This window comes from Lactuca virosa, chromosome 4 (genome assembly GCF_052849685.1).
Source record: "Lactuca virosa cultivar CGN04683 chromosome 4, Lactuca_virosa_CGN04683_v6, whole genome shotgun sequence".
Taxonomy (NCBI): Eukaryota; Viridiplantae; Streptophyta; class Magnoliopsida; order Asterales; family Asteraceae; genus Lactuca; species Lactuca virosa.
In genome coordinates, this window is record NC_136429.1 from 407,735,237 (window position 1) to 407,757,982 (window position 22,746).

The window sequence follows — 22,746 nt, forward strand, 5'->3', positions numbered from 1 at the left end:
ATCATATATTATCTAACAATATCAGTCTATAATTACTTTTGGGCATATGAATCTTTCTATAATATCCCCTATTTGGACTTGATCCCTTAATTTTTGAGTTCTTCCATTCCAACATTAGCCTTCCATAAGGGGGTTCAACAACTTCTTTTATCCCAACTCTACTTGGGTTTAGGGACACAAAGTACATGTGCAACATAGTTTTACCATGCTCAGTATAAACATCAATCAATTTGTGATTAGGCACGAATGTACTCAAGTGATTAATGTCACTATCACTAGCCAAAATCATATAAACCAATGGCCAAATTTGAGAATGGTTTTTTTTAAGTGATAATATAACAACTTACCCTCCTAAACTTGATCAAACGCCTCTATTATTTTCATCAATGTCGTGAACACATAATGTAAAAATATTTAGTAGATCAATATATTTGAATTTTCCCTTGATGTATTTTCTACCAGGAAACTTTGTGAACTCTCGACTACAATGCAACCTCATGGAGAACACAGTTGGATGATTGCATGTGGGGAATTTTTTTTTTTTTTTTAGTTTTACTCTCTTACATTTGCGTTCTAGAATGAATGTAACGAACAAAACAATTAGCTTACTGTATGCTTAATGAAGGTCGATTTCATCCATATGTGCTATAATCTTCCATCTAACCATCGTCGCCTTCTTAAAGACTTGATCGGGGTAGGCGGATGCTCAAGGTTTAGGGTTTTCCAAAATAGGGTAATTGATGTTGGATAGGGTTTTTGATGTGAGGAAGAAGATGATCAGAATGAAAATAGACTCCAATTGATATTAGGCGCCATGTTTAAAAAGACAAAAATACATCTGACGTGCTAGGCAAGTGTGTCAATTAACGGAGACAACTAACGGCAAATGGATGTAGGGACCAAATGTGTATTAAAACCAAATGTTAGCAATGCCGAGAGTGCAAACCAAAAATTAAGGACCAAACACAAAGTTTTTTCAAATCATAAGGACCATTTCAGTAATTTGTTCTAAATAATAATTAAAAAAAAAAAACTTTAATCTTATAAAATGAAATAGAACCGCGACCAGCATGATACTGATTTTTACCAGGAAAAAAGGGGGAAGAGTTGAGGACATGTTCTGTGGCCTTGAGTACTCCATCTCTTCGTAAACTAATCGTTCGAAGATTTCTAGATCCGCATCAAAGGTACACTCATTCTCGATCTCTAACTCATGCTTTTCTCAGATTCTCGGATTTTACATCATTGTTTATCATTGTTTCCTATTGCTAGATCTAGTTTCATTATAACCACGATCGGATTAGGTTTGTTAATCAAATCAACATTGCAATGTGGATCATCCGTCGAAAGACTCCTCTTATTATCCTTCACCATGAACATGAAATTTCTGTAAACGTTGAAATCGTTGCGATTACTGATCCCAATGTAATTTGCTTTAATTAACCACATAACACTTCGATATACAACAAATCTAGCAAAATCAACGGATAATATAGATCCGCTTTGCAATAAATGCAACAAATTTATTCCCGGGTGTACAAAAAATACGCAAATCTGATCAAAGTTTCAAACTTTCAATCCGCGATTACTATATTCTGTAATGATATTCAATATTCTTACAAAAAGATTGATAAAAATGAGATCTAATACATCATACATGTACAAAAATGTGCAGATCTGTTCATGGAGTCGGATACAGAACCTAAGAATATGATGATTGAGCATGATGTTTCAAATAGCATGCAGATTGATCCAACAAAAGCTCGATTTCCATGTTGTATAGTGTGGACTCCTCTTCCAGTTGTTTCTTGGCTCCTCCCTTTTGTTGGTCATGTTGGAATTGGGCGTGAAGATGGAGTGATTGTGGACTTTGCAGGACCTAATTTTGTGTCAGTAGATAACTTCACATTTGGGGGTGTATCTCGCTATATCCAAATAACCAAAGAAAAGGTAAATACACACATTTTTTTAGTCTCTAATTCTCTATCTATAATAAGAAAAGTATATAATAGAAAGAAATGAAAGTAAGATGCTATAATTTATAAATACATTAAAGTACGTTGCTATTTCTTGCATTTAAACAGAGTCCAATCACTCGACATCCTTCCACCACATATAGAACCGAAGAAGAATTTAAGCTTGTAGAATCAGGAAGAAACCAATACACATGGGATGAATCCTTGAAAAAAACAACACAAGAATACCAAAAGCAAATTTATAGCATTTTAACGTGCAATTGTCACTCATTTGTGGCCAATCATCTTAACCGAATGGAATCGGGGCCCACATCCGGATGGAATGTGGTGAATGTGGCGGCTTTGGTTTTGTTGAAGGGTAAATGGGTAAATACACAATCGATGATAAGATCTTATTTGTCGTTTATGGTTATGTTCTTCTTGGGTGTTACATTTGGAGGTGCTAATTTTCTAACGTTTTTGGCGTTTGTTGTGTTTGTTTTGTTTGGGTGGTATGTTTGTGGTACGTATTATTTTAAGAACTTTATACAACTTTAGTAGGTTTGTTGTTGTGGAAATATTGATTACAAGAGATACTATTTTGTTGTGTTTATAGGTCTAGTTTTTTTTTTTTTTTTTTTTTGAATGTTTTGTGAAATGATTGTTGTTTGTATAAGAAGTTGGTATGTTGAAACTTTTCATCTAGTGTTTGGTGTGATCGTACTTTGAAAGGGAATGAAAAAGAAATTTATTTGTTTTGTATGATGTAACTAAATGTGGACCATTTATGAAGAAAATATGATTTCTTTGACTTCTGTTGATTTTCAAAGCTAGGTTGTTTATTTTATTTTTTTATATTGAAACCGAATGAAAAATAGCAATATAATATATTTGTGGACAAATTTCAAAAACCCTTAATAATTTTAATTTCTTTTTTTAAATTTCTGGTCCACATAAGTTTATTAGACTATGTAAATACAGGCTCATTTGTTGGATCTTGGCTCATGGCCTTATCTCAATTGTACGATGTACTAATGAGAATCAATATTATGGGAAAATTAGCTCACTAACATGCTATCAAAGCACTAATTAAAAATCACTTTTAGATTTTTGTTCCCCAACAACCAACATTTGTGAATGTTGTATGATCAACGTGATGCGATAAGCAAAATTTTAATGCTGACAGATCTCTCAGCAGATATAAAGTTTGTCTTATTGCTAATGGTAGAAGTCAACTGTGCAAGCATTGCGTCGAAACTTTTAGATGGTTGTCAAACATGCATATATACCACCAACTTTATGTCAAGAACGCGTTCATTTACCATCATTTAGCCAAGATGATATATATGCATCAACTGCCTGGTTTTCATGATCCCAATAAACGTGATTTTGTTTGCCACCTCCAGAAATCTCTATATGATCTCAATCATGCAACACACGCTTGGTTTCAATGTTTTGGTGGTTGTGTAGTCCGACTTGGTTTTCACTTTTTAACACTACATATTCCTCACTATTTGTTCTCGCTCCTAACTAGCATATTTATTAGTGTATGTTGATGACATAATCATTACTACATCTATCATGACTCTCCTCACTCGGATACTTACATCCTTAAATTGGGAATTTTCAATGATCGGCCATTGTTTTCTTGGTATCTTAGACCGCGTTTGGTTGCAGAAAAGTTTCTAGTTTTCCATGAAAATGAAAGTTTTGAAAACGTGTTTGGTTGATTCAGTTTTCAAATTTTTTCCAATAAAAATGAAAATTTTCTGTTTTTCAAATTGTATGTAAACTAGAAAAATGAATTTTACAGTTTTCCAAAGTTTTCTAAATTTCTAAGATGGAAAATGAAAACTCCACCGATTCTAACCAAATGCGTTTTCTAAAATTTTTATTGAGAACTGAAAACTGAAAATGAAAGTTCAACTCTATTTTCTAAAAACATTTTCTAGAAAAATGAAAACAATTTTCTACAACGTACCCTTAGTCACTCACACTTCTAAAGGCATGTTCTTTTCACAAAAGAAATGTGCTACTGAGATACTTGATCGTGCCAAAATGTCCAACCGGAAAAATACGCACACTCACAAAGTTGTCGCATTCGATTCTTTTGGATCGCGTCCTTATAAAATCTATAAACTAACCGATTTAGTAGTTAAATAATTAAATGATAGAAAAGTTAAATAATTACTTGAATGAAAGAAAAGGCTTAGTACTAGTGGGTTCTGAAAAAAAAATATTACATGTGGTTTATGAGATAAAAGACAGAAAATGTGCTTTTCTAGAAATCTGCCATCTATTTATGTAATTCCTAATGACATTCTATTTACAAAATTTCGTGATTTTAATAAATTAAGATTTTGTCCTCTGAAATTAACTACAAAATATACTTTAACTAGGTTATAACCCGTGAAAACCACGGTGTTGTTTTTATAATCATTATATAAACAAAAAGTAAAATAAAATATCCACAAAAATGTAGTGTACCTTTGATTGTAAGAAAACATGAAATAATGTGAAGTTTAATAAATTACAACAATGTACTTTCAAAGTACATTGTTATAAGTTGTAAAACTGTTTTAGTTATAAAAAAAAAGACAACAATATAAATGACGGAAAAAAAGGAAAATAATATAAATGACATTGTTGCTATTAGCCAAAATAAGTATAATTTTATTGAAAAAATGAAAGAGGTAAATGGGGATTTACTTTCTAGGTGTATACAATAAAAGTAGTTTAATGGGCAAAACAGAAATAACATTGTACTTTCATGAGTAAAACAAAAAATAGCCTTATACATTATGGACAAACCAAAAATAACATTGTACTTTCTATGGCTAAGAAGTTATTTGTAAACTTAAACAATTATAAAATTGTACTTAAAAAATACAATGCTTAAATAAGAATAATGTGAAACTATGACATTGGCACTTGTTACTTAACAAATACATAAGTTCATAAGTTGAATACACTATACAAATAATCAAGCAAATGGTAAAAGAAGTAATTATAAAGTATCGGTAATCAACGTAAAAGTAGCATAATTTAAATAAGATACAAAAAGTACTATGTTGTTGTCGTATTTAAGCATATAGAAATGTTTTTTTATGTTCTTCTAGTTTTTCCTTATTAGACATTGTACTTTTAAAAATAACCCAAAAACTTTGACTAATTTAGGAATTCTCAGTTTTTCATTTAATTTTGAATATGTTTCTGAAATATATTTTTCGTTTAACAGGAGCCTAGATTATAACAATGTAAACTTATATGATTTTTCATTTAATATCATCATACTTCCTATTTATGTCATATTATATGTATGTTTTCTGTAAATAAAAAGTACATTGGTATAAATTGACTAATTTTGAAACTTAGAGTGACATGCAATATAATTTTATAATTTTATATAAATGGCCCCTGTAATTTCTAAGTTATGTAATTTCTAAGTTAAGATAATCGCCCCATTTTCCTAATAAGAAATAAATGGCAACCTACTTTTCATCTATAACAGTACTTTCGTTTAATAGCATCCTACTACTTCATGTTATGCTCTATTCTCACTTTTAGCCATCCATGCTTCCTCTTCTTCACCTAAGAGCTTGCTTCTTTATAGTAACAACCTCCTGATAAGCAACTTATATTTTACTGTTGTACAAAATAGACAGTAAAAACTAATCTAATATAGGTAAAAATCAAAACGTGTTGCCCATTTTGATGTTATATCAATCCTTAAATGAAATATGTTGTTTTGGTTTAGTTAAAGACCCGGATATTAAGATAAGTGGATGGTTGATCAGCAGCAGGGAGCCAGGGACAACATAAACTGAATTATAACATCCTTATGGCAACCTTACCAAGCCCATAGTGATAGCATCACTATATTAAAGTTGACCAATAATGATTTCTAAAGAAGACAAATTTCATAAAACTACAAATTTCAAAAACGGATAAAAAAACACAACATGACCAAAGAAACCACCTGATGTTGAAACATGATTTATTACCAAGTTTAAACTGTTGAAATGTACAAATCTCTAATAATTTTCTAATGATAAAAAATAAAAAAAAGCACTAACCATCAAATAATAATAATAATAATAATAATAATAATAATAATACATAAAGGTGGGAAATTATTTCTTACAAAGAAAATAAATTTTCATTTCAAGCACATCAGCATAGATTAGATCAACACATAATAAAAGAGATATGAATCAACATTGTCTTTCTTTCCCTACACAAGAAAGTAAAAAAAAATCAATATTTTACTCAATAACTTTAAATAGCATAACAATACTAAAAATGAGACAAAAATGTCACCTAAATTTGAAGGGTTCGACTAAATGGAAGACCTAAAACATCCACCTCAAGAAAGTTATGCCAACATGCAACGATTTCCCAAATAGGCACTTATTTGTTACTCATTCAATAGAAAAAGAACTTTTAATTGACTTAGACATTTCATCAAACAGTTAGTCTATGAACTTAAAATGTAACATCCGGATTCCCAGGTATTCTATGTTATTCATTTATTTTGAGTTATGAGGAGGGACTCGACGAGTTGACGCCTAGACTCGTCGAGTAGGATCGCGTTTAGCTGACTGGATTAATGAAGGGACTCAACGAGTCGATGGGTGGACTCGACGAGTCCGCGATGTGGACAGAAACCCTAAATCTTTGGGCCTGTGCCCTATTTAAGGGTCCTTATAGCCCTCATTTGCGGCTACCAGTCCAGAGAGAGAAACCCTAGAGAGCTTGGGCGAGTTGTGTGTGAGAGCAAGCCATTTTAATCCTTTTTTGTGTTGATTTGCAAAGAAGAAGGTGTTTCCAGCTAGAGGAGGTCAAGAGGATTGCTAATCCGTGGTTTTCAAGCTTGGATCTGCAGTATTCAGGTAGCAAATCGAACTCTCCTTCTGTTTTGGTTAAGATCTATGAATCTAGGGTTTTCTATAACCTTTTTATGGCTTGAATTGATGAGTTTATGGTCCCTTTATGTGTTAGACTTCAGATCTGGACCCATAGAGGTCCAGAGAGCATTATCCATCTTGCTTTATGAAGTGTTATGGAAGGAATGAACTTAGGTTGCCATTTTTGAGGCTTTTTCTTCAAAAGGAACCATATACGTGTTGCATGAGTGTAAAGGTTTCACCTTTACGTGATTAGTGGGTTTGGAAAGGCCAGATCTATAGGTTAGAGAAGCGGATCTGACCTCAGAAGGTCATTTGAGTGTTGCCATGGACGCTACTCACCGAGTTCATAAGTGGACTCGACGAGTCGAGTCGGGGTTGCCCCGCGATTCGTGACAGGTGTAACCCATCGAGTGAAGGGATGACTCGACGTTCCAAGTGAGGCTAGAAGGATTCAGAGGACCCGCATGGACTCGCCGAGTCGCCCATGTGCACTCGACGAGTCGGGTCAAAGTTTGACCGTTGACTTCAGTTGACCTTAGGGTTTTTGGTCAAGCTGATTCAGGAGAGTTCAGGGAGGGGTAGAATGACCTTCTACCCAATCTTTAGAGATGAGACTATGAGAGAGTATTGATCAGGAATGTTATTCGGATGATAGGAGGAGGCTAGGTCGGGACGTCAAGCACGAGAGTTTATCCGACTTCGTACGAGGTGAGTCTTCTCACTATACTGTACCTAGAGTGGTACCTATGTGTGACCGGAAGGTCTTATATGCTATGAGATGTATGTGCTGTATGTTGTTATATGATATGAATGTGTTATGTATGTTATGAATGCTAAGGACCGGAAGGTCATTATGATATGGACCGGAAGGTCAAGATGATATGGACCAGAAGGTCATTACGGGTAGGACCGGAAGGTCTACCAGGGTTGTGGGACGGAAGTCCTCTGAGACACAGTGACCGGAAGGTCTTATAGCCTTGAGTGGCGTATGTGCGTATGTGGTATTTTGGGGAACTCACTAAGCATTTATGCTTACAGTTGTTGTGTTATATGTTTCAGGTACTAGCGAGGATCGCGGGAAGGCGCCGACATGATCCGTACACACTTATGGAGTTTATGTCTTGAGATTCTGGGATATGTTTTGTTATGATAACATTGGATACATTATGTTTGATATTACCTTATGAATAAAAGTATGTTTTAAAAATGAAAAATTGTTTTGGAAATTTACGTTGTTACAAGTTGGTATCAGAGCCTTGGTTTGAGGGATTCAGATGCACCTTCGGGCGTATCTGAACTCAAACTGAGGATTTCAGAAAGTTTTTCATAAAAAGGAACAATTTTTCTAAAAGAGTAAAAGACTTTGAGAAAAGCAGAAAGGAGCAGTGTGTACGATCAGCCAGCGCCCAAACGGTGATTTCCCAAAATACCCTTACATTATGTGTTATGAGATATATTCTGATATGTTATGCATGCTAGAGTAGGCTAGGTATTCATATTAGGACTAGAGTGGCCTGATTTGTGATGCCTTAGCCTAGGAAGATTTCTGCTACTATGTGATGCTTGAGAGTGAGTAGGTAACAGTGAGGAGCTTATGAGAGGTCTACCGAAGGGTAGCCTATGCCAGCGAGATGTAGAGTACTTGTGATCTGGGACCTTAGGAGGAGGACTTGGGGTGAATACTGATGCGGTGTGGACGGTAGTATAGGGCCCGTACTACTGAAGACACCGGATCAGTGCGCAGTCCAAGTAAGAATCCTTAGGGTACTAGGGAACAAGTAGGGTTGAGTGATCGAGTGCGAGTATACTCGAGCGAGTCTCTGATATTTTATGTTTGTATTTCAGAGACATCATGGTTGGGACACGCCACAGACCTGGGACGAGCGGCGTGAGTGACGAGGAGCTTCGTCAGATGATCCACGATGAGGTGGCTGCGGCGATCCGAGCCGAGATTCCGGAGATGTTTGGGTCTATCAAGACCACATTGATTGAGACCTTTGATGAGCGGTATGTAGCGGTTACTGAGGCTGCTGCTACTACAGCTACTGCAGCTGTTGCTGCTGCTAGACCTCAGGGGGGTGACTCGTTGCTGTTCCGGGAGTTCAGCAACACGAAGCCACCAGAGTTTGATGGGACGCAGGATCCGATTACTGCGATGAGATGGATTTCTGATATCGAGGGATGCTTCTACACCTGCTCGTGTCCGGAGCATCTGATGGTTCGGTTTGCACTGAACCAGCTTCGCATGGGGCGAAGGACTGGTGGAAGTTTGTGACGGCAGACTTCACTACGGTGGAGCTTACTGCGGTGACCTGGGAGAGGTTCACCACGATGTTTCGAGATGAGTATGTTCCCCCTGTGGAGAGGGAACGTTTAGCCCAGGAGTTCTTGTCCCTCAAGCAGGGAACTGAGTCTGTGACGATGATTACGAGGATGTTTCATGAGAGGGCGTTGTTTTGCCCTGAGCACGTGTCGTCTGAGCAGGCACGTATGAGTCGGTACTTGAGCATTTTGAGGAGGGATATCAGGGAGTTCGTGGCGAACTCGTCATACCAGACATTTGCTGAGCTCCAGGCAAATGCCCGGGAGAGGGAGACCGAGCTGGAGACTCAGGCCCGGGAGGAGGCCGAGTCTCAGGGGAGGGACCGGCCACCGGCACAGTCTCAGCCGGTAGCCAAGCGGGCAAAGCCCGCTGATTCGAGATCTGGAGGCCAGAAGGGCCGCACTTGTGGGAAGTGCGGCAAGGGACATGATGGGGTTTGTCGATCAGGTGCTTGCTACAAATGTGGCAAGGAGGGGCACATAGCCAAGGATTGCCCCAAGGGGTTCATGGTTTGCTTTCATTGCAACCAAACCGGACACCGGAAGGTCGAGTGTCCGCAGCTGCGGGGGACAGCACAGGGAGCACCGCAAGGATCTGCCCCTGCTGCCGTGCGAGCTACTGAGGTTCGGCCGATAAAGGCCGAGGCACCGAAGGCTCGCGGGAGAGCCTTCCAGTTGACAACGGAGGAGGTCCGCGCAGCGCCCGATGTTGTGGCTGGTATGTATTCTTTCATTTATTTATGTTGAGTTTGAGATATTGTGCTTATATTATGATATGCGTAGGTACTTTTCTTATGAGTTCTGTACCTGCTTTGGTGTTATTTGACTCGGGTGCGAGTCGGTCATTTGTGTCTTTAGCGTTTAGTCAGCACATCAGTATCCAGCGGGAGGCGTTGAGTCGACCTCTACGAGTTTCCATAGCTGGCGAGCGAGCGGTGTATGCTACGGATGTGATTCGAGGATGTGTACTCGAGATCTTCGGTGTTGAGTTCCCGATAGATCTAGTCCCGATTGCGATGGGGGACGTGTGTGTCACAGTGGTCCTGGATTGGTTGAGCCGATTTGGGGTTGTTATAGACTGCGAGCGACAGTTGGTGACGATACGAGACCCTAGTGGGGGAGTACTTACGGTGTACAACGAGGGTACCCGTTCTGGGTCAGCATTTTGTTCGGCTGCTAGAGCGAGGCGGAGCCTACAGCAGGGCTGTAGCGGGTTTGTGGCTTATGTGATGGATTCACGGGTGGCCGCAAAGGGGCCGGGTTCGGTTAGTGATGTGCCGATAGTGCGTGAGTTCCCGGATGTTTTCCCCGAGGAGTTGCCGGGTGTGCCTCCCGAGAGGCAAGTGGAGTTTCACATCGATTTGGTTCCGGGAGCGGCGCCCTATCGCCTTGCGCCACCAGAGATGCAGGAGTTATCCTCACAGCTTCAGGAGCTGTTGGGGAAAGGATTAATCAGACCGAGTAGCTCACCTTGGGGAGCGTCGATCCTTTTGTCAAGAAAAAGGATGGTTCACACCGGATGTGCATTGATTACCGGGAGTTGAACAAGTTGACGGTCAAGAACCGTTACCCACTACTGAGGATTGATGATCTATTCGATCAGTTGCATGGAGCATCTTGGTTCTCCAAGATAGACTTGAGGTCTGGATATCACCAGATGAGGGTGCGAGATGAGGATATCCATAAGACGACGTTTAGGACTCGTTATGGACACTACGAGTTTGTGGTGATGCCTTTTGGGCTCACCAATGCACCAGCAGCGTTCATGGATCTCATGAACAGGGTATGCAGACCGATGTTGGACAGGTCGGTAATTGTATTCATCGACGATATTCTAGTGTATTCGAGATCTAGAGAGCAGCACGATGAGCATCTGAGAGAGATTCTTGGAGTTTTGAGATCGGAGAGGCTCTATGCCAAATTCTCCAAGTGCGAGTTCTGGTTACGGGAGGTCCAGTTCTTGGGGCATCTCGTCAACCAGAATGGGATATTGGTCGATCCGGCCAAGATTAAGGCTGTGATGAATTGGGAGGTGCCGAGATCACCCACCGAGATCAGGAGTTTTCTGGGGTTGGCCGGCTACTATCGGAGATTTATCAAGGATTTCTCCAAGATCGCCGTGCCTCTCACCAAGTTGACCCGTAAGGGCGTTGCTTTTTCGTGGGGTCCACATCTGCGCCAAGAAGAGGTCGCGCAGACATTTTTAGGTCTGCAGTCTTCAAAAAAACAAACAGTCTGCGAAGGCTAATGTCTGCGCGTGGTCTGCGCGGCGCAGACAGAAGAGGCCACACAGATCTGCAGACAAAAAAGAAACACTACCTTAAATTCACGGAACATAATTACTTAATTACTGAGGTATATAAGATGGGAAGTGATTAGGGAATCAGTTTAAAATTTTTGAAATAATATAATTTTGCTGATTTAATGCCTGATTGATTGGAATTAGTTAATAGTTGTTAATTTGAAGGGCTGATTTATAGGAACAATTCATGGGTAAGCAGTACGGGAGAATAAGAAAATAGAACGTTGGAGAGGATGACACGTGGCAAAGAGAGGTGTAGAAGATGACATTTGTCATATTTAGGTTTTGTTTATTAGAAGAGGTAGATTATCTTATCGCACTAATAACGAATTTTTATAATGATTAATTCTCTATTATGTATACAAACAAATAAATAATTTTTACTAATAGTATATAATGTATAGAATATATAAGTTAAAACCATATATCATATCTACATATAATATTAAAAAATCATACAAAAATCATTTCATCAATGCAATAGTTTCAAGAAAAAAACGCAATAGTTTCGTACTTTAACTATAAATGAAGAAAAAAATTAAAATCAGAATGTATTTTTCATTAGAAACTGCACACAATTAACATAAAATGTTGAGTAATAGGATCCATTCCTAAACCCGAACCTAATTCCAGGGTTTCATTTCAATTCCCCCCCTCTTAATCTTAAATAATAACAATAATAATCATACAATAATCAAACTCCAAATAAATCACACCAAATCAACACCAACATCTGGTTCCACTTTCCGGGTCAAAAACACCAGAAAACACCACCAGCACTTGGATCGACCCATCACGAGGCTCACAATTTGGTAAAACCCCTGGGATCTTCTCTCACTAATATACACCCTAATATACCTTCTAATAATTTAATTAAAAACTACCCTAAATATCCCAAACTCTTCAATTTGTATTCCCTTTTCATCTTCCTTTCCATTTAAATCTAACCCCTTGAATTCGGAGCACAAACCGCTTCAACTGTCAACCGTTTCAATTTATTCGGGCACGGGTCTTCCCCAAAGTTGCTATTTGCTATCGTCACTGCACATTGCTCTTTCCCAATACACTTCTGCAAAAAATAAATCCAAAATCATTTGTAATTAGACGCGTACTACTATTTATGCATAACGTACAGGTATTATTACCTTTTGAATTACATCATACGATGCAGGAGCATGGCAAGTGCCTTGTTGGAAAGTGCCACATGTCCCCATTGGGGTTCCAAAGCTCGCGAATTTAATGGCGGAAATTGTTAGTCCGGGCCCACAATGGAGATGAACTTTTGGTCTATGAAGCTCTTGTGTTTTCCCATAGCTTTCAATATGCCAATCCTTAATATTCGGGTGATATTCAAACATATCACCACATATGGTGGTTGTTGACCGTTTGACTAGTGAAATACGGGTCGGGTCGCCTCCAAGTTCTTCAAAAAGCACCAATGAATTATCCGTTGGTTTTAACCACGATCTAGGCACATGGTACCTACAGTTATTGGTAACCCACAAATTAAGACTGATAAAATGGGGCCCACAATCACATTACTTAAATGGGACCCACAATTTACAATTACAAGATTTTTACCATCGTTGAGTTGGTTGACCGCATCCGAGTTGACATTTTGGAGGGCGGTATGTTCCGGCGTAGTGGCACCCATGGCAATCCCCTGTGGCGTACGCGGTCCAATATCTTCCGATGCTTTGACCGTTGATCCATACTTGACCTTTTCCCATACTACTCATGTCTAATGCCAATGGCTCGTCTCCCGTAGGTGCTTTAAAAGAAGCCTAAAAATAATTTCAAAAAGTTAACCATTTGTAACGCGTCACAAAATGCCACGTGTCTTGGACTCTTGGTTTTTATTCTACCTTGTGCCACGTCAGCGGTTGTTGTTTTTGAGCGATAAGAGAACCTTGCATCCATTCAACGGATGAAAAACTGTTTGTTGAAATGACATCCATGGCCTCGCCCTTTAAACCAACCTGTTAAAACAATGAAAAATCGGTTATGGTTACATATTTTATTTGAAAAGTAACACTGACAGTGACAGTGATAGTGACAGTATCTGACCTGGTAGGTCCATTTTGCCCATGAGAGATCTTGTTTCCCTTGGTCAAGACCGTAGAGTGCGACTGGACCCATGACGCCGGTTTCCCATGTTTCGTAATGTCCTCCGATATTCTTCGAGTTGAAAAGTCAATGTTAGAGTCAAACAAAGGGTAAAATGGGTATTTAAGAATATTAGAAACTAACCGGTAATCCCATGGCAACACTGAGCAGTGATATTTTGTTGTTTCCGGGGCGGAGATTGACGTTTTCTTTGTAAGTAATTCTTCTATTTTCACGTGTTCCAAAAGCCGAACCTATATATACATTCAACTTCTTACATGATTCTTATAAAAAAAATAACATTAATAATAATAATAATAATTAGTAAATAATCTCACAAGCGTACCCGAAAGTTCTCCGTTGATAAAAACATGAAGAGCATGACCCGTTGACTGGACCAAAAGCTTCGGGTGGTCCCCGCCTCGCAAAAATGATTCAGAAGAACCGACTTCAACACTGCAAAACAAAAACATGTTCGTTGAGACTCATTAATTGGTTCCAGGCAGGACAACCTTAGGACAACCTTTGTACTGTGTTTGGCATGCATTGGACTAGGACTGAAACTGATATCAACAGGACAAAAATTACAATTCTTTGTCTCATCCAAAAATGTGGGGATAGTGACCCGCTCTCGATCTCTCATCTGTGAGAAAAAAGACGTTAACGCCCTCCTCATCCTCATCATCTAAAGTAACCCTAGAAAACTTTCTAGGGTTATTCTTAAATGAGGATAAGGAGGGTGTTAACGTCTTTTCTCACAAACAAGAGATCGAGAGCGGGTCACTATCCCACATTTTTGGATGAGACAAAGAATTGTAATTTTTGTCCTGTTGACATCAGTCTTAGTTCCAGTCCAATGCATGTCAAACGCAGTACAAGGTTGTGATGTGTAACAATCGGGGATCTTATTCTTAAGAGTTGATGAATGAAACATACTTTGTTGTATACCAAAGATAATCACTAGTATCTCTAGTAACATTAATTTGCTCCAATAAACCAGAAGTAGTAAAAGTCGAGCTCTCATCCACCATTGTTAAATCTTCATTATATGTCTCCCATGAAAACAACTCCGAATTTGTTGGTAACATTTCCATTTGTGTTGATTGAACTCCAACCTATACACATTTTACAACAATTAAAACACAAAACCAAAAAAAATCACGCAATAAATAAAAAAAAAAAGTAACAAAATTACATACTTTAGCAGTGTTAAACACAACATTTTTGCAATCAGGAAGGATACTGATTGACCATGGAGGCAAAGTATAATGCATATTGTTGAACATCACTTTTTCTGCATTGTTTGGATTATAATTTGCAAGAAAAGCTGCACAATGTCCTGATTTGGATGAAAATACATGCGCCTGTAAATAAAAATAAATAAAAATTAAATAAAAGTACATTTTTATTTCTTGAATAAATTTGAAATCTGATATAAAGATAAGTTATATTATTACCTGTTGAAGGCTACCCAAAGAAGTGACTGTAGGATCTGAAGAAACTAATGCAGGCTCACATTGTTTAATAGCTTTGTGAAGCTCTTTTAAATGCCCATATTTCGGTTGTCTGATTAAACCTATAAATAGATATACAAAAAGAGTTGATAAGTTTGACCTTAAAAGTCAAAGTATATGACCTTGGATTCTTTGAAAAAAATCATCAAACATTAGTAAGTAGCAACTTCCAATTTTATAACCGAAATCAAAATTATACGATACATAAAAGAAAATCAGTCTGGAATCAAACAACATATACATCAATTTTGACTTTGAAAAACAATAGGTTTGACCTCAAAAAAGTCAAAAGTATATGATTATAATTCATAAAAACTCACCATATTCATCAAGTGGAGCATCGTAATCATAACTAGTAGTGATAAAAGGGCCTCCAGCAGATCGACCAAAATTCGTTCCTCCATGATACTGTTTATAAAAAATAAAGAATTTTAATTTTAGTTATCGTTAAATGTTACATTTATGATTTATTCAACAACGTTTCACTTCGTTCCCAATTTATGCCACAAAAAGTGGTTTTTATATTAATTTTAGGATCAATCGATACAATATGGTTGCATAAATTGGTGAAAAAAATAAAACATCGTTGTATAAATTGGTAAAAAAAAAAAAGGAAAAAGGAAAAAGATACAAACCATGTAGTAGTTAAAGAAAGATCCACCCTTTTGTATGAATCGAGCAACACCAAATGCTAAATCTTGAACGGGTCTTTCGTGGATGGGCCCACCAAATTCTGTGAACCATCCACTCCAAGTTTCGGTCCAAATTGTTGGTTTGTATGGTTTGTTAGGGGTAAAAGCGTCACAATAAAAACCATTGCATGTGTTTATCTGTCATTAATATCCAAAAAATAATACGTAAAATGATTATATTGGTCGATGTAGAAAGGGAAATTCAAGAAAATATGCTTGAAAGTTGAAAACAACCCTTTTTGGATAACAACTAATCTTTGATTTTGTGACAAAAATACCCCTCTTTTACTTTGGAAGTGAGATTTGTGTTTTTATGCCCTCAAAAAGTATTTAGAAAATGATTATATTGATCAATTTAAAAGGGGCGAATTGAAGAAAATGTGCTTGAAAGCAACCCTTCTTGAATACCAACTAAACTTTGATTTTGTGACAAAAATATCCCTCCTTTACTTTGGAGGTGAGTTTGTGTTTTTATACCCTCAAAAAGTATTCATAAAAGGGAAAATCAAGAAAATATGCTTGAAAACAACCCTTCTTGAATATCTTTGATTTTGTGACGAAAATGACCCTTGTTCATTTTGAAAATAAGATTTGTGTTTTTATGCCTCAAAACACCCTTTGTATCAAAAACTAAGTTCCATAATGTTATCCTTTAAAAATATGTCTATTTTTAATTTTGTTCCCAAAATGCCCCTAATTATAACTCCCACCCACTTCTGTAAATGCTACAACGACTGTCATTAAGTTAAATATATTTATTTCAGGTTATTTCCCATTATTAGCAACTGACAAAGAAAAAAAAGATTCCTATTTGACCAATTTTATTCTATTCTAATCTCATTAATTAACTTTATAAAATAATTAACATAAAGATTATCACTTGTCAGGAAAAATGTTAAAAATTAACCTTTTGACCAAAAAGTAAATAAACAAAAAAGGGCTAGACATAAGAAACAACAACATAACATACGTTCATTTATTTATCTATAGCATCAATTTTATTTTCTTAATTACGATATTATATTTTAAAAACTCTATCCAGTTATCACTAAAAATTACTTATTGGTATAAATATAATTTGGTAAATTTTTTTAATATAAGTATATTAAATGAATCTGGATCCGGGTCGGGTCATAAAATTGCTTACAATCGGATCCGGGGCATCATCTTGCTTGCACATGACCCATGGGACACCTGTCCCCAATCCAACGGCCAGATTTGCAGCCCAAGTCATGTAATTATGTCCAGCGCTTCCAAGTGCCTTTCCTATCGACCCGTATTCATTCTCAATCTGCAAAAAAAAACCCAAATTTAATCACATATTTACATCTTTGCCATTATTGAAGATTCCATGGAAATGTACAACTTCGAAAGCACAAGTTACAAACCTGAGAGAGGATAATTGGACCTCCTTCAGTTTCGAACAACTTTTCACTCTTCATCATGTTCACAATTTTCTCAGTGAACCCCTTCATAGCCCTCTGTAAAAATTAAAATAATATATTTTAATTTAAAGTATATACATAATAAAAAATAATGAAAAAGAAAAAAAAAATAAAAAGACAATTGTGACCTTGAATGGCTCGTTATCGGTTCTAAAGCTAATACCAGGAACATACTTCAGCCAAACCGGTAATCCTCTGTAAGATTCAACACAAAAATGACCATTTTAGTAATTTCACATGATATTATTTGTTAAATGAAAAAAAGAATTATAGATCTGAGAAGAGAAAATATGTAAAATATTAAAATAAATACCCAAAATTCCATTCAGCGCAAACATAAGGTCCAATTCGAAGATGAGCATAAAGTCCGGCTTTTTGCACAGTTTTTAAGAATCTCACCAAATCGTTTCTCCCTTCAAAATTATACTGAATTTTCCACAAACAAAATTATATAATTAGCATGCATAAATCAGTAGAAAAAACGTATAGATCTAATAATAGTTTAATAAAGAGCAAAAAAAAGGGAAAAACCCCATTTTTGTAGTATAAAAAACTAAGCTTGATATGTTGAAATCGAGAAAAAAGTCAAAAACTGTTGAAGATTAGAGCGAAAATATAGTAAATTTCGCAGTAAAAGTCACTCGATAAACCCTAAAAAGAAAAAGAAAATAGTACATTGCCAGGAGTAGGCTCATGAACATTCCAAAACACATAAGTTTCAATCACATCAAGTCCTCCTTCTTTCGCCTTCATTATAAGATCTTCCCACATCTGCAACACAAAAAAGGTACAAAAAACCCCATGAATTCAAACCTCATCTAAAATTAAGCCCACATTTCGCCTGAAAAAAACGATAGATAGTTTCGTTAAGTACCTCAGGAGTACTTCGAGGATAATGTATCGAACCAGAGATGAGTATTCTTCTTTGACCATTGATGACGATGGCTTTGCTATCGTAAGTGACACTACATTGAATTCCTTGAGCACCAAGTTGGATTACAACGAAGAACAACAAAACCCATTTGGAAACCGAGTTGGTTTCCATGATTTTGGGTCTTGGTTGAAGCAGAATTGGAATTCGATAAGAATGGAGAAGGAGAAAGAGGGAGAGAGAAAGAGAAAGAGAGAGTGTGGAATGGAATGGGTTGAGAGGAGCTGAAAAGGGGGTAATATTGTTTCGACAGATCACCTTTCACACCGACAAATGTGGTGTGTATGAATGTGTCTTTTTATTAAATTTGCACACAGGTGTGTGTGTTTTGTGTTGTTATGTGTGTGAATCAATGTGCCTTTGGTTTAATATTTTAGATCTTTGATTTTTGATTCGTGTCTAATAAAATAAGATTTTTTTCGTTGTGTATTGGATAGTGGCGTAAGACAATTGTCATGGTGTCACTTCCATTTTGCTTTTAGATAAATGTTTTTATTTGTAAAATAACATATAACTATATGTACATGGTTAGCCTACGATTGAAGGATGTATCTATTTTTTATCACTCATTTTTTTGAATTTTTTGAGTGTTATGTTAGCTTTTTAGTCATTCAACTTTCATCTACCAAAAGATAGGAAATGATCATCTTTTACTACCTTTCATTTTTATTTTTTTTAAATAAAAACAATCTTTATAATTCAAAAAATATATATAATTTCTTAAAAATGATTAATAAACACAAAATTTAATTATTTTTAAATAAAAAAAATTCAATCTTTATAATTCAAAAAATATATATAATTTCTTAAAAATGATTAATAAACACAAATTTTAATTAAAATACAAATACTTCATTACTTAAAAGAAAATTTACATAAAAAACAAGATTAAAAAAACTCTAGAAAACAACCTACATTAAAATTAAAAACAACCTACATCTAAAAAACGACCTGCATTTAAAAAATGAAACGATCCAGGGGGAATATTATTTCATGATCTTTTACTTTTTCTTTAAAACTAGTTCAAGGGTCGATCCCAAAACATGATCGGTTTTTTCCATCAATAACTTCATATCGTCCATTGTTTGCCTTTCCGCACGCTCGATCTTTTTTCGACTTCTTTTTCTTTGTCGAATGTTAAACGTTCAACAAAATTCAGATTGTATCGACCAAATGTTGCCATCATTTCCGTATTTCATCTGCATCCATGTTGAAATCTGATGCATTGGAAGAAGACCCCTTCCCCTTCCTTTTTGTTTTGCCTCTGCCCATCGATCGGACAATTTCTTCTAGCTCGTCTTCGTCGTCCTCATTTAAATCTAGTTCGACATTGGTAGCTATTGACTTATTTGTTAGGCATTAAGTCTATAGCTGTCAATGTTCACTCATATCATCTTTCATCTCTCATCGCTAATAGGTACTAAATCCATAGCTACCAACGTTTATTTAACAGGTACTAAGTCCATAGCTACCAACGTTTATCTAACAGGTACTAAGTCAATAGCTACCAATGTTTATTCGATAGGCACTAAGTCCATAGTTGCCGATGTTATTTGTTAGGCACTAAGTCTATAGCTGCCAATGTTCACTCATATCATCTTTCATCTCTCATCATTCATCTAGCCATGTTTTACCCAACATATTCGTAGATATAAAATACATATACAGTTTAAATTATTTAAAACATGTATAAAATCGTTCATCCAGCATAGATAACAAGTATACAGGTTATATGCACACATAACACGTAATTTATATAAAATACTTCATATCTATGTGGAAGATGAAAGTAACTATGCACTCACTTGTTAAGGTGGTGATTCCGAACTCAGACAGCGCTTCGCTTCTTAAAAATAATTTCCTTCGACGAAACCTAGTATTATTACCACTAGATTTTAGTCTAATATTTACCGTGACTAATTATTAGTCTTATTATTATTATTATTATTATTATTATTATTATTATTATTATTATTATTATTATTATTATTATTATATAAGCGTTTAAACAATATTTTCCAACCACTATGTACAGACAGGGGCCAGACATAAAACACTGGAGGGCAGGACCATTTTGGCATATAGCACTTCTGAAATCCAACAACCCTATGCGGCCCTTTAAACCAGATTCTCTGTACCGCGAGTAGTTAAAAAGATATTATAACGACACTTATATAAGTCATAATAATAGCCCAAATATTTATTATAAGTTCATAATAACAATACTAATTTTAAATATAAGCTATATTAAAATAAGGTAAGCATAACTTACTTACAAGGGAGTTTTAGCTAGGAGTCGGGCTCTGCAGGGGCAGAACTTCGTCGCTGAATCTTTCTAGGAAAGATTCGTGCAGCGCTTCAGCGCTCACCTTACTATACTAAAACTACAGAAAGAGAAATTGAATCACGAGGGACCGAAATGCTCGGGGGATAAGAAGAGAAAGACTCTTGAATCAAGAGAATGGTGCAAGAAATATGAGAGCCCAAGGCTCTTATTTATAGTAATTGAATTTACAAAAACTACCCTCCATAATTACTTAATGACCTTATAGTTATATAAACAACTAAACACCCATTCATAATACTATTTTAAATAGATTTAACAATATTTGTATTAAACTGATGTCGAAAGTACTCAACACTGGTCTTATAATGACCGCATCGTCGATACCTTTCTAATGATATATACATTTGTATATATATGTATATGTATATATGATTTATACTTTATTTTAATACGTAAATATGTTATTATAATTTATAATTTGTTCATACGAACTCTGTTTTTGACGCTCTTTATATCCACGCGTAGGTGGAGACGTACTCTACAACTTTCATTTAGACTCCGTCGGCTAATTTTGACTTTATTTTTAAAGTAATATTTTTAACAGGCCGGGACAGGAAAAGTCCGTTAAAAATTCATAACTTCTTCATCCGACGTCTGTTTTCGTCTGTCTTTTTACCGTTGCGCTACTATTAATGAGATCTTCAATTCTCATTTAGGTTGCGTTGGCCAAAAATTGATCGATCTAAAATTCGAATTTCGGGCTGTGCAATGTTATGTCAAATTTTAGAAAAATCATAACTTCCTCATACGAAGTCAGATTTTGACGTTCTTTTTTTGTATGTTCTCGGTTTAACGTATACTACAACTTTTTTTTGGCTCACTAAGGCTAAAAAGTCTTCTATCATAAATTCACTATTTACGTCTCCCGGTGCCGTCCCGGTTTTGCCGTAAAACTTCGATGGGCCATAACTTCTTCGTTATAACTCGGATTTCGGCGTTCTTTATATGTACGGAACCCTTGTAACATATACTATGACTTGGTTAAGACTATTCATTCTAAATAATCTTCTATTAAAAGTCATTTTTGATGTTTATCGTCTCTAAATTGACTAGCCCGAATCTACGGGCGTTACACTTTTGCTTTTTGTCGTCTCTTGCACTTGCTGTTTTCCTTTGCGGCATGGTAGGGGTGGGGGTGGGGGTTGAGTTTCTCGTATAATTTTGTCGTCCGACTCATCGTGACTTTGTATTTGTGGTTGAGAGTGAAAGGGTGGGGTTTGGCTTTGGGTTTGAGATTGATAGAGTGAGGTTTGGCTTTGGGGTTGATTTGGTGAAAGTTGATCCATAAAAACAACAAAGTTGTTAAACATATTTTAACTAACATTTGGTACTTGCAAGGGGTAGTATTGCCTAGCATTTTGGTATTGAAAATGTGGAGAATATTGAATGGGGGCATCAAGTTGGGGACGATAAACCGGTTCAGATGGATTGAAGGTGAAAATGTTTTGAGTTTGGGTACTTGAACGCGAAATATTGGTTTTCCTTCTATAAGATTTTGGGTTTGGATTTTTGGGATTCATTTTTTTTAAGAAATAAAGAGGAATTGATAGACTGTGTGATTTTAAATGTGAAAGTAGTGGGTTATATATATATATATATATATATATATATATATATATATATATATATATGTATATATATATATATATATATATATATATATATATATTCGAGTTTTACTCGTTACAATAAAAAAAGTTTTTTTTTAAAATAATCATTAGAGGAGACTTTTTTTTCCAAAAAAGAAAAAAAAATGGACCAATGAGGTGAAGAGAAAGGAGGTGGGGTAGCATCCCCTAAGTCCGTTCCCGCACCACCTAGACCGTGGTGGTGGTTTTGTGTTTTCGGCTGTGGTTCCGTTCCCGCACCTCCTAAACAGCTATGTACTATCCGGCCTTATATATATATATATATATATATATATATATAATATATATATATATATATATATATATATGGGAAAAGAGAATATACATTACAGCCCCACCTAAGCTTAGGTACTAAACCTCTTGAAAATACATTGTTTTACGATATAAAGATTACGGTTAATGGATTCACGGTTAATACTTCAAGATGTAAATTCAAGATCGACACAATAGGGTTTAGGGTTTAGGGTTTAGGGTTTAGGTTTTAGGGTTTACGGTTTAGATTTAGGGTTAGGGTTTAGGTTTAGGGTTTAGAGTTTAGATTTAGGGTTTAGGGTTTAGAATTTGGGTTTAGGG

At 36.1% G+C, this 22,746-nt stretch overlaps 2 protein-coding genes across 2 annotated transcripts; one reads left to right on the forward strand and one right to left on the reverse strand.

Annotated features, from left to right (window-relative positions):
- Positions 1–1,064: 1,064 nt before the first annotated feature.
- Positions 1,065–2,717, forward strand: LOC145108896 (protein RTE1-HOMOLOG-like). The gene is made up of 3 exons (XM_079045981.1): positions 1,065–1,187; positions 1,676–1,950; positions 2,085–2,717. Exons 2-3 carry the CDS (start codon positions 1,684–1,686, stop codon positions 2,511–2,513), a joined length of 696 nt encoding a protein of 231 aa, XP_078902107.1. The 5' UTR covers positions 1,065–1,187; positions 1,676–1,683; the 3' UTR covers positions 2,514–2,717.
- A 9,310-nt stretch (positions 2,718–12,027) lies between these two features.
- LOC145108897 (beta-galactosidase 3-like) lies at positions 12,028–18,509 on the reverse strand. The gene is made up of 18 exons (XM_079045982.1): positions 18,121–18,509; positions 17,922–18,017; positions 17,560–17,672; positions 17,375–17,441; positions 17,190–17,282; positions 16,949–17,092; positions 15,745–15,939; positions 15,430–15,517; positions 15,053–15,171; positions 14,795–14,959; positions 14,532–14,710; positions 13,942–14,051; positions 13,740–13,849; positions 13,557–13,667; positions 13,355–13,468; positions 13,071–13,273; positions 12,635–12,971; positions 12,028–12,558 (listed from the first exon to the last, which is right to left on the reverse strand). Exons 1-18 carry the CDS (start codon positions 18,289–18,291, stop codon positions 12,433–12,435), a joined length of 2,541 nt encoding a protein of 846 aa, XP_078902108.1. The 5' UTR covers positions 18,292–18,509; the 3' UTR covers positions 12,028–12,432.
- Between the last annotated feature and the right edge of the window lie 4,237 nt (positions 18,510–22,746).

What these genes read in the sequence shown, in the direction of transcription:
- LOC145108897 (XM_079045982.1), bottom strand. Translation starts at nt 18,291, where the DNA reads ATGGAAACCAACTCGGTTTCCAAATGGGTTTTGTTGTTCTTCGTTGTA. An exon ending in GGGCAAAATGGACCTACCAG is followed by an intron (nt 13,469 to 13,556) that starts GTCAGATACTGT and finishes TTGTTTTAACAG; the next exon opens with GTTGGTTTAAAGGGCGAGGC. An exon ending in AACCGCTGACGTGGCACAAG is followed by an intron (nt 13,274 to 13,354) that starts GTAGAATAAAAA and finishes AATTATTTTTAG; the next exon opens with GCTTCTTTTAAAGCACCTAC.
- LOC145108896 (XM_079045981.1), top strand. Translation starts at nt 1,684, where the DNA reads ATGGAGTCGGATACAGAACCTAAGAATATGATGATTGAGCATGATGTT. An exon ending in TCCAAATAACCAAAGAAAAG is followed by an intron (nt 1,951 to 2,084) that starts GTAAATACACAC and finishes GCATTTAAACAG; the next exon opens with AGTCCAATCACTCGACATCC.